General features: G+C 34.3%; 2 protein-coding genes and 1 pseudogene across 3 annotated transcripts; all 3 read left to right on the top strand.

The window, feature by feature from the left end:
* Nucleotides 1-370: 370 nt before the first annotated feature.
* On the top strand, nucleotides 371-2,082 carry LOC149497850 (putative UDP-rhamnose:rhamnosyltransferase 1 pseudogene; annotated as a pseudogene).
* Nucleotides 2,083-6,092: 4,010 nt separating this feature from the next.
* Nucleotides 6,093-7,831, top strand: LOC105641701 (putative UDP-rhamnose:rhamnosyltransferase 1). Its single transcript, XM_012226296.4, has one exon. The coding sequence runs from the start codon at nucleotides 6,172-6,174 to the stop codon at nucleotides 7,588-7,590; it is 1,419 nt and encodes a 472-aa protein (XP_012081686.2). The 5' UTR covers nucleotides 6,093-6,171; the 3' UTR covers nucleotides 7,591-7,831.
* A 2,312-nt stretch (nucleotides 7,832-10,143) lies between these two features.
* On the top strand, nucleotides 10,144-13,561 carry LOC119370114 (putative UDP-rhamnose:rhamnosyltransferase 1). 2 transcript variants are annotated; one of them, XM_089719602.1, is made up of 3 exons: nucleotides 10,144-10,845; nucleotides 11,712-11,738; nucleotides 11,892-13,561. In XM_089719602.1, the coding sequence occupies exons 1-3, from the start codon at nucleotides 10,707-10,709 to the stop codon at nucleotides 13,337-13,339; spliced, it is 1,614 nt and encodes a 537-aa protein (XP_089575728.1). In that variant the 5' UTR covers nucleotides 10,144-10,706; the 3' UTR covers nucleotides 13,340-13,561. The 2 variants fall into 2 exon arrangements, with proteins under 2 accessions (XP_089575728.1, XP_089575729.1); XM_089719603.1 differs by lacking the exon at nucleotides 11,712-11,738.
* Nucleotides 13,562-15,725: the final 2,164 nt, after the last annotated feature.

The raw sequence follows: 15,725 nt of genomic DNA, 5'->3' as shown, positions 1-15,725 counted from the left end.
ATTAATAAAAAATAAATTTTTAATAAAATGAATATATTTCTCACCTATTTTAAAATAAAATAAAATAATGACAATATTTAGAATTATTTATTTTTATTAATAATCCATGGAATAATCCATAGACGGAATCTAAACAAACCCAATCTAAATTTATCATCATCCCTACTCGAGTAGTTTTATCTTCGATCTCGCCACTTGTACTTTCCTAAATAAAATATGGTGTTAGCTGCTTAGTGCTACGTGTAAGTGCAAGAGAAAATGGATCCATGCATGAGCAATTGCACGTGATTACGTTGGCTTGGAAGTTTCTCAATAGAGGCTGAGCTTCCACCTATTACTTCATTTGCCGTTACCTCTAGCTACTTCTATATATGTATTGATAGGATACAAAGCAATGACTGCAAAGTAACACCAACAATCCACTATGACTGAACCTAAAAAGCTTCATGTAGCTTTCTTTCCATGGCTAGCATTCGGCCATATGATCCCATTCCTTGAACTCGCCAAACACATAGCTCAAAAGGGTCACAAAGTCTCTTTCATATCTACTCCTGGAAATATTCAACGCTTGCCAAAAATCCCTCCAAATTTAACATCCAATATGAATTTCATAAGCCTTTCCTTACCTCAGGTAGACAATCTTCCCCCTGATGCAGAGGCCACCATAGACTTACCTTTCAGTCAAGTTCCATACCTTAAATTGGCCTATGATAGCCTAAAAGATCCTTTGCTTCACTTTTTAAAAACTTCTACTCCAAATTGGGTGATTTACGACTTTTTCCCTTACTGGTTACCTTCTATTTTGGCCGATCTCGGGATCTCCGGTGCATTTTTTAGTATTGCTGGTGGTTGGACTATAACTTCCTTTGCTTCACCGTTATCAGCCATGATTAACTGCCGTGATTCAAGAACTCGGCCAGAAGATTAATTTCACTGTCCCTCCTAAATGGATCCCATTTCCCTCGAAAGTCGCGTATCGACTCTATGAAGCGAAGAGAACTCTCCGTCATTACGAGGTTGACAATTCAGGTACTTCCGATGGATTTCGAGTAAGTACGGTGATGGCGGGTTGTGATATTGTAGCTATTCGAAGTTGTTTCGAGCTAGAAGCTGATTTTTTAGGGCTTGTCGGAGAGCTTCATGGTAAGCCTGTGTTTCCAGTGGGTCTACTGCCACAGTTAACTCTAGATGGCAATGGTGATGAAGATGATACGTGGCTTAAAATCAGAGATTGGCTTGACGAGCAAAAAAAAGGGCCTGTCGTATACATAGCATTTGGAAGCGAAGTTGATTTGAATCAGCGCGAGTTCACTGAGTTGGCACTCGGCTTAGAGTTATCAGGGTTGCCATTCTTTTGGGCCATAAGGAAACGGGACGATAACAAGGTCGAGTTACCAGATGGGTTCGAGGAGCGAGTTAAAGGACGTGGACTGGTTTGGACGAGTTGGGTACCTCAACCAAGAATTCTGAGTCATGAATCGATTGGAGGGTTTTTGACTCATTGTGGTTATAGTTCAATTATAGATGCGCTTTATTTTGGATGTGCCTTGATTATGTTGCCTATTGCTTTTGACCATGGACTAATTGCTAGAGTTTTTAAAGATAAGAAAGTCGGTGTAGAAGTAACGAGACAGGAGGATGATGGGTCTTTTACCAGGGACTCGGTGGCTGACTCAGTGAGATTGATTATGGTTGACGAGGAAGGAAAATTGTACAGAGAGAACGCAAAAGAGATGAGCAAGTTATTTGCAGATAAAGAATTACAAGACCGTTATATTAATAAATTTGTTGAGTTTCTACAAACTCAGCGAGTTGGGCGGTCCGACTCACCACTTTCTGAATGATTTTTTTTTTTTTTTTGAACGGTAAAAATTCAGTTTTTGAATGATTTCGGTGCGTAGGAAACGTTTATGATAAATGTGTGTGTATTTATTTTCCAAAAAAAAAAAAAAAAGAAGTGTGTATTTAGTATTTAGTGTGGAAGAGTCGACAATAATGAAATATACATGTAATGTACATGATACCAGTGGTGAAGCTATGGCACTTAAATGAAAAATTCAATCAATCATTCACCTTTAGCCACGTCACCAAATCTTGAGATCAATATTTTTAAAATCAATTGGATTATATAATTTAATTCTTCAACTTTGTTTATAGTTTCTTAAATTTTAAAGTCAGATTTTAATTTTTGGACACTTTCAACTTTGATATTTGTAATAACCTCACACTTCTTTACATAATTAATAATAATTTTTAAAATTTTTAGCTTTTTTATGTACAATATTGCTTTGTAATATAGTTAATATAGCTTTAATATAATAATTTTTATATTTTTGACATCAAATATCAAATAATTTGCTTATAATGGTGCATAAATGGTGACATTCATCAAACCAATTAAAAAAATTTTAAAATATTATTGTTTATTTTCTTTCTTGGTATATAATCATAAATATTTTTGTTTAAACTAAATCTATTTATGATACATAAATTTTAATTAGGTGGCAAATTAAAGCTATCTAAATAAAATAACAAAAACAAATGTGCAAATAAAATTAAAAAGAAAAATTTTCCTTAAGCATATCTGTAAAGAAATAAAGCAAATGTACTATATAGGCTAGAAGTCTGTATTTTCAATTACTGTGAACTCTATTTTCTTGATTTATGTAGGATTCTATCAAGATTTCACTTATGTAACTATATATATGTAGCTGCTTCTCATCAATAATATATACACTCTTGTATTATCTCTTTATTCTTCATTTATTTTTCTATCTAATTTTATATTATTTTATAACAATATCTTTATTTCTAAATTTCAATACAATAAATTTTAGCTCTCAAATTTATTTAAAAACCGTATTTGGTATTGATAATAATAATACTTGAACAATTTCAAAAATAAAAATATTGTTCTATCTTAAATATATTGATTTATAAGGTCTAATGCATAATTTTGCTTTTGAATTATCATCGTTTCTCCTACTAGCCTCCGAATTTTACAGTGATTCTATTACGATTACGAAATAACAATTCCTTTACACTCGTCCCCAAAATGTAAAAAAAAAGGAAAAACATGCGCGGGATGACGTGTACTGATCAATAATAACACATCTAATCCACGTGGATGAAAAATAATGACTGAATAAAAAAATAAAAATAAAATTAACAAAATGATGACTGAAAAAAAAAAAAAAAAAAAAAGCTGAACATCATTTGGATGTGCCGAGGCTATATTATATGGGCTTAGGCCTTTTGATGGCTGTCATTTTCTGGGCTATTTGGATAGACTCAGATCTTTTCATGTAGGAGATGGATGGGCTCGGATCCTTTGCATTCTTTCATGTGAGGAGCCAACTTTAACGGGCTTTGAATTTGGATATATCCTGTGGGACTTCTTGCATTTGGGCTTGCTTTGATGATGGGTAGGCTTGTTGTGCTTTGGCCCTTCTGTGGGCTTTCATCCAAACAGGCCCGAGTCTTCATTTTTAGAACTTTCTTTGTGATGGTTCATGTAGGCTTGGGTCTTTCATTCGGGCCCTATTGGGGCACCCTGTGGGCCAGCGCATATAAGCTTGGGCTTTCTTAACGTGGCTCATCGGACGACTCAGTACATGGATGTCACGAGTCTATTAAAAATAAATGTTGTTTTTGTTAATCTGCTTTCTTTCCAGAGATCGTTCATCAATCTACTTTCTTTCATTGTGCATAAAGAGCAACATAGAACTGGTGAGGCAACGGTTAGAAGCAATGGGAAAGTTAGAGTGACCAGATAACTCATTGCAGCAAAGTAGGAGAAAAAAAGATTTCCTCTAGAAATTTTTTGTTGCAGGAACCGTAAAAACGAAAAATCCTTATTTATATAAACATTACAATCCAAACCATACTTTACAATCTTTAGCTCAAGAAATTGATTAAAAGAAGAAAATAGAAAATAAAAAATATATATATGAGAGAAGAAAATCACAATATGTAGAGTCCAAAAGAGACGAGAATCTACAGTTTGACAAAATCTGAGACTCTCCGTTTGTTTTGGTTTCTTCAACCAATAGCTTTTTATTTTCTTCTTCTTTTTCATCTCTCTCTTTCAGTCTCTACTTCCTCCGTAATTTTCTATCTCTAATATTGATGTTTTTTGCTTATATTTCTAATAAGACTTGAACCAGAAACACAAAACTCTGACTTATCATAATCATAAGCCAACAGTTGCTCAAGCTTCTTAATCCCTTCGCATTTGTTGCCATTTTCGAATCCATTTTAGTTGGAGAAACAAAATCAGTTGAGAGAGAGAGAGGGATTGACGTCGTTCCTGGGTTTGATTTTGAAGAGAGAAAATTGATAAAGAAACTCCTTAAGCTATTTGACAATAACAACTGTTGATCTCGCCACGTTGGACATTCATTGACTGAGAAAATTAGTCCTTACTCTCCCGAACGCAATTGACGTTCTTCTTATTCTACGCCAGGGGCATGGTTAGTGAAAAATTTGTTAGTATAGGGTAGGGGTGGTCCAAATCTGGTTTTTGGAACTAGAACTGTCAGTTCCGAACAGGTCGGAATTGATGGCAACTGAAATTGGAACCTGAATCGATCCTAATCGAAATCAGAACCGATTCGAACTAGTTCTGTTCTGGTTCCACCAGTTTTGGAACCGTGAACCGGGGTTCCAGTTCCAGTCGGAACCAAAGGTTCTAGTTTCGCCTAAAATCGGTCGGAACCGTCTGAAACAGGCTGGAGAACCGGCCACAATCGTCGATTTTGGAACCGTTGAGGAACCAGAACCGGAACTAGAACTGTTCGGTTCCAAACCGTAACTGAAACCGTTAATTTTTTGTTCAATTCTGGAACCGTGGCCACCCTTAGTATAGGGTCACTACGATAGAATCCCGCAAAGTTCAGGAGGCTACTTGGAGAAACGATGATAGTTTAGGAGTAAAATTATGCATTAAGCCTGATTTATAATATCTCTTAAACCTTCTTTGGTGGAGGATGGAGATAAAAAAGACGTAGCTAAGTAAAATGATGTGTATGTAGATAAATGAAAAAAAAAAGTATATTTACTAGATTATATATTTTTAAATTTTTAAATTTTCAGTATGGATATCTTTTAAAATTATAAATTTAAGCTTATCTCAGATGAAAATTTTGTCCAAAATTTACCACATATCCCTCCATAAAAATTAAATGTAAATTTTATTTATTTACTTTAATGCTATGCCTAAAGCCTCAATAAATATTTTATATTTGAAATATTAATTCATGTAATTATAAACTAGCAAAATACTAAACACGTGCCATGTTCTTTTAGTTCATATAATTATGAATAGCAAATGCTAACCACGAATTATCTTTCTATATATGAAATCAGACAACAATATCACATTTTAGGTTTCATAAAATCCATGAAAAAATTTTATTTCAGGATGAGCATGCCCCATGTGCTGCATGCATGCGGCTCCGCCCGTGTGTTTAAAGTCTTTCCCACCACACTTGCTGCTGTCATTAAACTAAAAAGTGTACCTGCCGCCCCGTCATTTGGCCCTTATAATATAATATAATAAATATAGAGGGTCCCACAATTTCATTTTAACAATTTCATTTTTCTCTCTCTTCTCAACATAAACACCCTGCAATAAATATAGAAAAAGACCATAAATTTAATTTCATAAAAATATGAAAAAGTAAACAGATTTGAGAATTGAAATGAACATCAGTTTGATTTAGAAAGCCTCATAAAAATCAACATCTTCTAAAAATCCATCTCCTTCATCACCTGCTCAGTTCTCATGAAAACAAAAGGCATAAGTGATAAAATAGAAAATCGATTCTGATTATTAAAATCACTCAAGTGCTATCATTTGTGTCTTCTTCGCCATTCTAGCAACTGGTATTGCTCAGGATTTCTCTTTCTTCTTCCTCCGACTGCTCCGTCATATTGGGCATTTCCTGTCTTCTATTTGCGTCATAGTTCATGTATTAAATCTCATATTTACCCTCTAATTTGAATTGTATTACAAATGAAGTGTGTATTATACTACATGGAGTATATCTAACACAACTGACTTTGGGGCGCACAGAAATTATAAACAATAGTTCGCCCCTGACATTTGCTTTGGTACACACAGATGTATAATAAATAAAGTCTATTTAAACGCTGAGGGTTGCGAAGTACATGAAAACCAAGAAATTCACCATGACTGAAACTAAAAAGCTTCATGTTGCTTTATTTCCATGGCTAGCATTTGGCCATATAATCCCTTATCTTAAGGTAGCCAAACACATAGCCCAGAAGGGTCACAAAATCTCCTTTATATCTACTCCTAGAAATATTCAACGTTTGCCAAAAATCCCTCCAAATTTATCATCCGATATACATTTCATAAGCCTTCCCTTACCTCAGGTAGACAATCTTCCCCCTCATGCAGAGGCCACCATGGATATACCTACCAACAAAACTCCTTACCTTAAAATAGCTTATGATGGGCTAAAAGAACCCTTGTTTCAGTTTTTAAAAACTTCTGCTCCAGATTGGATCATTTACGATTTTGCCGCTCACTGGCTACCTCCGATCACTTCAGATCTTGGCATTTCTAGTGCCTATTTAAGTATTTTCTCCGCTTGGACAATAACTTTCCTGGCATCGTCATCGTCGGCCTTGATTAACGGTGATGATGAACGGACTCGACCGGAGGGTTTCACTGTCCCTCCTAAGTGGGTACCATTTCCCTCCAAAGTTGCGTATCGGATTCATGAGGCAAAAAGAGCTTTTGAACATTTCGAAGTAAATGATTCGGGTTTATCCGATATGTATCGTCTAGGTACAGTAATGGCGGCAGTCGATGTACTTGCTGTAAGGAGCTGCTTCGAGCTAGAAGCTGATCATTTAAAGCTTTTTGAACAACTTCACGGTAAGCCTGTGCTTCCAATTGGCCTACTTCCGCCGTCAGATCTGGATGTTACAGGTGGCGATGATGAAACGTGGCTTAAAATCTGTGGCTGGCTAGACAAGCAAAACAAAGGATCTGTCATATACATAGCATTTGGAAGTGAGTCGGAAGTGAATCAAAAAGATCTGAATGAATTGGCACTTGGATTAGAGCTATCAGGATTGCCATTCTTTTGGACTCTAAGGAAGCAAGGTAACTCGTTCGAGTTACCGGACGGATTTGAAGAGAGAGTGAAAGGACGTGGAATAGTGTGGACGAGTTGGGTACCTCAACTCAGAATTCTAGGGCATGAGTCGGTTGGCGGGTTTTTGACTCACTGCGGCTTCAGTTCAATTATAGAGGCACTTAATTTTGGACTCGCATTGATTTTGTTTCCCGTCTCAATTGACCAAGGGTTAAATGCCAGGGTTTTGGAAGAGAAGAAGTTGGGGGTAGAAGTAAAAAGAAATGAGCAAGACGGATCGTTTACAAAGGAATCGTTGGCCGAGTCACTGATGCTGGTTATGGATAACGAGAAAGGAAAATTATATAGAGAAAGTGCTAACGAGATGAGGAAGTTAATTACAAATAGAGATGTTCATAATGGATGCATAGACCAGTTTATTGAGTTTCTACAAACTCACCGAGTTGGGAGTAGGGAGTAACTTGGTGATACATTCTCACGCGGACAGTTGGTGTCCTTGGTGTATGAATTCACACATGTGCTAATTTCGAAACCAAGAATCGTTATGTATGTAAGAGCATATCGATTGCTAACGAGTTGTGAAATAAAAGCGGCTGTAGCTGACGTGTTGTGAAATAAAAGGTAAAAATAATAACGTAGTTGATTATCTATTTATAAATAATAATTTTAAAAAAAATTATTCTGATGCATTAGTTTTAAAATTATTATCTTTTTTTCTCACTTTTCTGAGTTTAAAATTTAATATGTAACTAATCATCAAAAAACAATAAATATTAATATTGCATAAAAGACTCTCTAAAAATAAAAAGTATAATATACAATGTTTATTAATCTTTCCAAGCTTGATATTAGTTCCTGATTGTTTTTTGTAATTACCGGTTGGCAGTAGGCTATTTAAAGACTAACAGCTTTGTTGAATAAACACCAGTTCAGTTGTCTTCTACTTCTTTTCTAGGGTCTTCTCTTTGTCTAAACATACTGGGCTTTTTGTAACAGGAATCCCGTATATGTCCTTTTCTACTGAGCTGCATACGTAGAGTAATGGCCCCAGTATTTTATTGGTTAAAAAATAAAAATAATTTAATTTTAATTGGCTATGTCAATTTTCTATTTGAATTTAAATTCTATTAAGAAGAATGGGGAAGAGAAAACAATGAGTTCCTAAACATCCCTATCAAGTTTATGTATTAAAAAAAAAACCATTAAAAACTTTAACTTTATTGGTGGAAAAATAAATATAGTTTAATTTTAATTGGTTATGTTAATTTATTAAATTTTCATAAAGAAATATTATAAACAATCGTATTCCATTTATGATATTTTATTATTATTATTATTATTATTATTATTTTGTTATTTTTTATCAACATTAACTGATAGCAATCAGTATTATAGGGAGTAAACTTAGATGTTGCAAATCAAATCATATAAAACAAAATCATAAAGCAAAAAGATAATGTATCTTTCAAGATTTGGGTCCGCTGTCTGGATCATGATTTTACTTTATTTTTTACAATAAATATACATTATTTTTTACAACAAATACACATAAGTTCAAAATGAAAATACTTTTTCCTGGATAGTAAATATTAAAAAAGGAAAATTCCAACATGACACACACTGTATGAAAAAAAATAAAACTTTGTTTAATCACTCATTTATATTCATAATCAAATATCTTTCTATTGGATATAACACACCCAAAAGATTGCATTTAGTAAAAATTTCTCGATCCTTAAGGTAGTAATATAAAAATCAACAAAAATTAGCCTTAAATAAAAAAAGCATTTTTATTTATTTTGTAAGCAAAAACTAATATAAGATATACCAATTTACATAAGAAAAGCCCTAAATTTTCAATATTTTTAGGCCAGAAATATGAAAACCGATAAAAATAAAAGAAATATGCAGTCTCAATTTCGAAAGTTCACATATATACAATCAACATTCAACCATCAAAATTAGAGTTAAATTCTCCAATTAAGAACTGCACAGGTAGAAAAAATAAGTAAACATAGATTTATATATAGCAAAACTATAGATTCTAGAGTTTGGGGTTCTAACAAGAAAAAACAAAAGAATAAGAACAAAGAAGATAAGTTACAAATAATTTTATAAGGATCGGTCCCAATAATATTATTAATAATAATTTTTATTATACATTTTACTTTTTTAGAATAATATATCAATTTTAATAATGTATCTTGTTGTTTTTTTCTTAAAAAGTTATATAATTATTGAATTTTTGGCTATTAAAAACTAATTATTATGAATTATTTAAAATCTAAATTTATAAATTTACCCTAAATTGTTTTGTCATATTATAAATATAGGACCTATTGTGCTCATAACGTCAAAGTTTATTATCTATCTCACATCCTCTCAATTTCAAAATGATATGGGTGCTTATAAGTCCATATTCATGGACGGAGACATTGATTTTACTAATTCAAATCCAACGGTGATGTAAAACCAGTCTATTTTGCATACAAAGTGAAGAATAGAAAATTAAAGTATTATTTTAATTATTAAATACTCTTTCAATCCATAAATATAAATTATTAAAATAATTTTTTAAAATTATAAAAATAATTCATTAATTTAATTAAATTATTTTTTAAAAAATTGAAATTAATTATCATATCTTTTACGGGTAAAATTGAAAAATTTTATTAATTACTGTTAGATTTTTCACAACCAATCGTATTTGTAGAAACAAAATTATTATATTATGGAGACATGAAGTAATAAAATAATCCTCCTCCAGACTAGGCTTTTTGGATGCTGATCACGTCGAGGTCATTTGGTCCAGTGTTATACAATATGTAATTCCCTCCTTTTTAAAAGAAAAAATAAAATACTAACATTTAATAATTCAAGGGCCCACGATCCAAAATGCAGGAGCACCGCACCGCCACCGAGGTTGTTGTATGATGTATCATAGTCGATCATGACACATCACATCATTTGATTGAGATGAAAGACTTAAATATAAAATTAAATATTACAAATTATATCACAGGACTTTGGCTCGCTGGGTTCCTCGTTAGTCCTACTTCTATATATGACACGGTACGAAGCTATGAAATGCAGAGTAACACCAATAATCCGCCATGACTGAACCTAAAAGGCTTCATGTAGCTTTCTTTCCATGGCTAGCATTCGGCCATATGATCCCATTCCTCGAACTCGCCAAACGCATAGCCCAGAAGGGTCACAAAATCTCTTTTCTATCTACTCCTAGAAACATTCAACGTTTGCCAAAAATCCCTCCAAATTTATCATCCAATATAAATTTCATAAGCCTTCCCTTACCTCAGGTTGACAATCTCCCCCCTGATGCAGAGGCCACCATAGACTTACCCTTCGATAAAATTCGATACCTTAGAATGGCCTATGATAGCCTAAAAGACCCTCTGGTTCAATTTTTAGAAACTTCCACTCCAAATTGGGTGATTTACGACTGTTTCCCTTACTGGTTACCTCCTATTCTGGCCGATCTTGGGATCTCCAGTGCCTTTTTTTAGTATTTTCGGTGGTTGGACTTTAACTTTCTGGGCATCACCGTCATTGGCCATGATTGACGGCGATGATTCAAGATTTCATCCAGAAGACTTCACTGTCCCTCCTAAATGGATCCCGTTTCCCTCGAAAGTCGCATATCGACTCCATGAAGCAAAGAGAATTCCCCATCGTTTCGAGGTAGACAATTCAGGTATTCTCAAACACATATTTGGATCATTAGTTCGTTCAGTAATGGCGAGTAGTGATATTATAGCTATTAGGAGCTGTTTCGAGCTAGAAGCTGATTTTTTAAGACTTGTTAGAGAGCTTCATGGTAAGCCTGTGTTTCCAGTAGGTCTACTGCCACCTTTAACTCTAGATGGCAATGGTGATGAAGATGATACGTGGCTTAAAATCCGAGATTGGCTAGACAAGCAAGAAAAAGGGTCTGTAGTATACATAGCATTTGGAAGCGAAGTGGATTTGAGTCAGAACGAGTTCACTGAGTTGTAAGCTCAGTAAAAGAGTTTACAAGGGACTCGGTGGCTGACTCGGTGAAATTGGTTATGGTTGAGGAGGAAGGAAAATTGTATAGAGAGAATGCAAAAGAGATGTCGAAGTTATTTGCAAATAAAGAACTACATGACCGTTATATTGACCAATTCGTTGAGCTTCTACAAACTCACCGAGTTGGGTGCACCGAGTCCCCGGTTATCGAATGATTCCGGTGAATTGGGAGCCGCAATATGAGCTTGTATTCAGTGTGCAAGAGTCAATAATAATGAGATACATATGCTGCTAGGAATTGTATTAATATAAATTGTTTTAATTAATAAAGTAAATATAAAATAATTTGATTGTTTTTCTTTTAAAAAAAAAAAAAAAAAAAAAAGAGGAGGAAAAAAATTAATTGTTTAGCAATTAAATCAAAATTTCCCAGATTCCCAGATTGGTAGGTTTGTGCAAAATAGTAGTTTTGTGCATCATGACAATTTTTCTTTAAGTACTAATTGATTTTTTAATTGAAAAATAGATTTGGTTCAACCACTCTTAATTGATTCTTTTACTTTTCCACAGGTTGGTCTCTAAATTATCCTCCAACTGGTAAAGTTTCATTTTGCTAAGATTTGTCCCTACCTTCAATTAAAACAAGGCCATTTTAGTATTTTCACTCCTGCTAAAGCATATTTTTTGATACAATGTCAACCGCGATTAGCCCAAAGTTTTGCTTATCATGATTTTCATTTTTCAATATAGGGATTTTCTACAAGCAGCTTGTAGGCTTCTTCATTAGTCCTCTGTTCACCATGAATGAACATAAAAAGCTCCATATTGCTCTGTTTCCATGGCTAGCGTTTGGTCATATAATCCCATTCCTCGAGCTCGCCAAGCTTTTAGCCAAAAGAGGTCACAAAATCTCCTTTATTTCTACCCCTAAAAACATCCAGCGTTTGCCCAAAATCCCTCCAAATTTAGCAAACCTTGTCCATTTAGTAACCCTCACTTTACCTTCTGAAGACCATCTCCCCCCTAATTCAGAGGCTACCACTGACATTCCCACGCACAAGGTTCCATACCTCAAGAAAGCCTACGATAACCTGCAATGCCCTCTGCTTCAGTTTCTAGAAACTTCTACTCCTGATTGGATTATTTACGACTTCGCACCTTTCTGGTTACCTCGTATTACGGCCGATCTCGGAATCTCAAGTGCCTTTTTCAGTATTTATGGTGGTTGGAGTCTAACCTTTTTTGGATCATCATCGGCCATGATTAACGGTGATGATCTACGGACTCAGCCAGAGGACTTCACCGTTCCACCTAAGTGGGTTCCGTTTCCCTCAAAAGTCGCGTTTCGGTTACATGAGGCAAAGAAAGCGTTGAGTCATGTTCAGGTGAATGATTCGGGTTGCTCCGATATGTCTCGTTTGGGTTCAGTAATGGCAGGTTGTGATGTTATAGCTATACGGAGCTGCTTCGAGTTGGAGGGTGACTTTTTAAGGCTTGTCGAACAGCTTCACGGCAAGCCTACGCTTCCAATAGGTCTGTTACCACCTTCAGATCCGGATGTCAATGGTGAAGAAGACGAGACGTGGCGTATAATCAGTCAATGGTTAAACAGTCAAAACAAAGGATCTGTGGTTTACATAGCATTCGGGAGCGAGGTGGAAGTGAGTCAACAGGAATTAACTGAGTTGGCATTTGGTTTAGAGTTATCAGGACTTCCCTTCTTTTGGACTTTAAGGATAAAAGATAACTCACTCCGACTGCCAAATGAATTTGAGGAGCGAGTCCAGGGACGTGGGCTAGTGTGGAAAACTTGGGTACCTCAACTCAGAATTCTGAGTCATGAATCGGTTGGTGGGATTTTGACTCACTGTGGTTATAGTTCAATTATAGAAGCACTCTATTTTGGACGAGCTTTGATTATGCTGCCCATTGCTCTGGACCAAGGGTTAATTGCTAGAGTTTTTGAAGAAAAGAAGGTTGGTGTAGAAATAACCAGAGATGAGCAAGATGGGTCTTTTACAAGGGACTCGGTGGCTGAGTCATTGAGGTTGGTTATGGTTGATAAGGAAGGAAAAGAATACAGAGATGCTGCAAAGGAGATGAGGGAGTTATTAGCAGATAAAGATCTCCATGACAGATACGTAGATCGTTTTGTTGAGTTGCTGCAACATCATCGAGTTACTTGTAATTTAAATTGACTCAGTTCTTTGAACGATTTCTTCATGACTCAGCAGTAAACTGGGGCTTCATGGTCGAATAGTGTACCAGTCTATAATGTGGATTTTTTTTTTGCTAGAAAAAAAATTATTTAGTTCCTATGGTTTGCAATAATTGCACAATTTGTTTGTTGTATTATTTATGCTAAAAAGCAAAAGTTTTTTTTTTTTAATAATATGATTAATGTATTTATGCTTTTAACATATTATTTTTTTATTCCCGTGAAATTAATTATTTATATTATCAATAAAATTAATTTTAACATAAATAAGTATAATGGGAAAGGGAAAATGATTTTTTTTTTACTAGAGAATAAGATGATGACTTAAATTTCAAAATACCATTACATCGTGAAAAAGAAATTGTCTTTAATGACTTCTTGCGTACAATTAAGACATTTTACCACTAAACCACTTCAAACATTTATTATTTAAAAGGTATATATATATATATATAAAATTAAATTAATTTATAAATTATAAATAAATGAAATAAAAATATTGTTCGATAGATATATAAAACCATATTTATAAGAAAAAATTATGGTAAATAAGTGTATTGGAGTAAATATTTTTATAATTATTATTTTGATATAGTTAACTATGTAATTGTCTAGGGCTGATGTCTGGAATAATTAACTCAGGTTGACAGTTTGTTCCCATGAGTGTTGTTATCAGAGATTGAACTCTTATCCTTAAAAAGATGGTATCAGCTGTCAATTCTTCATAACTTAAAAAAACAAACATTCCCTTTTTAGTTTCATTACAAAATAACAGTGCAGAGGGCAGCAATCTAGTTATGAGAATGTGAGTTGTCAATCATTTTCAAGGTCCATTGCTCTGAATCTGAATATAAGTACGTAAACCTAAGGGGACCTTTCTCTTCTTGTTGAAATAAATATACGGTGCTATCTCTGCTCATTAATAACACAAGATCATCGACTTGCTCGCAAGTTGAATTGACTCATAATTTCCATGAATGAATAGGACCATACAGCCATGCGCCACAAAGTTTTCAGCAGAGCAGGGTCATACATATGAACTCTTTACTTTATTTTATCAATAATTATATATTAGAAAATTATGTGTGTCTTATTAACAGTTCAAATATGATTCCGACATCTCAGATTCTTAGGTAACATAGGCTAAGTTGAAATAGAATGATAATTCTGTTAGTATTAACAAACTAGAAATTAATGTATGTTCATAATTTAGGGCAATCTGTTGGTTCCTTATCATGAGCTTGTAATAAGTACTCATAAACCATCTCCAATGAGAAAAAGAAAATAAGTATCGCAGCACATGAAACCAATGAAAATTTAATCCTATATGCTATCTTAATAATCTTCCATATCTCCTTTTCAAAGCAATCTTAAAATCTTAAAATTAATTTCACAACACTATGAGTAGATTTGGTGAACATAATATAATTAAAGAAACTTGTAATATGGGATCTCGAGCCAGCATCAAATGAACGCCATCGTCTTGCTTCTCTAGTTTCCGAAGGGTATTCAAATATGGGTTTCCATTGCCATCAGTCACCGCCACCACTTGCTCAATTCGTCAACATGGGGCTACCGTTTCTCTGTTGAGAAGATGAGCTGTTGAAATCCTTCTCTTGTGTAAATAAATATCAAAGCATCACCATTAAATTCATCTTTGTTATTACTTTCTTTTGATCAACAAAATGAGAAGCGAAAGAGACAGAGAAAAATGCGATTCTAAAAAATGAAAGTATAAAGGAAGACAGAAAATTGGTAAACAAAATCAGTTGAGAGAGAGAGAGAGGGATTGACGTCGTTCCTGGGTTTGATTTTGAAGACAGAAAATTGGTAAAGAAACTCCTTAAGCTATTTGACAATAACAACGGTTGATCTCGCCACGTTGGACATTCATTGACTGAGAAAATTAGTCCTTACTCTCCCAAACGCGATTGACGCTCTTCTTGCGAGGGACATGGTCACTAAAGAATTTATTATTACTGAAGAACTGGGGTTCTAGTTTCAGTCGGACCCAACGGTTTTAGTTTCGTATAGGGTCAATACGATAGAACTGTTAATTTTTGGTTTCAAACCGAAATTAGAATTGTTCAATTTCAAACCGTAACCGGAACTGTTAATTTTTAGTTCGATTTCGAAACCGTTGGTTTTGGAACCGTGGCCACCCTTAATATAAGGTCACTACGATAGAATCCCACAAAGTTCAAGAGGCTACCAGGAGAAATGGTAATAGTTTAAAAGTAAAATTACGCGTTAAGCCTGATTTATAATATTTATTAAAGCTTCTTTGGTGGAGGATGGAGATAGAAAAGAGGTAGCTAAGTAAAATGATGTGTATCTGGATAAATGAAAAATATATATATATATAT

The sequence above is a fragment of the Jatropha curcas genome, chromosome 3 (assembly GCF_041381405.1).
Source record: "Jatropha curcas cultivar XTBG-Jc1 chromosome 3, XTBG_Jcur_1.0, whole genome shotgun sequence".
Classification (NCBI taxonomy): domain Eukaryota; kingdom Viridiplantae; phylum Streptophyta; class Magnoliopsida; order Malpighiales; family Euphorbiaceae; genus Jatropha; species Jatropha curcas.
The sequence above is the reverse complement of the archived record's forward strand: the minus strand, read 5'-3'. Positions and strand labels throughout refer to the sequence as shown.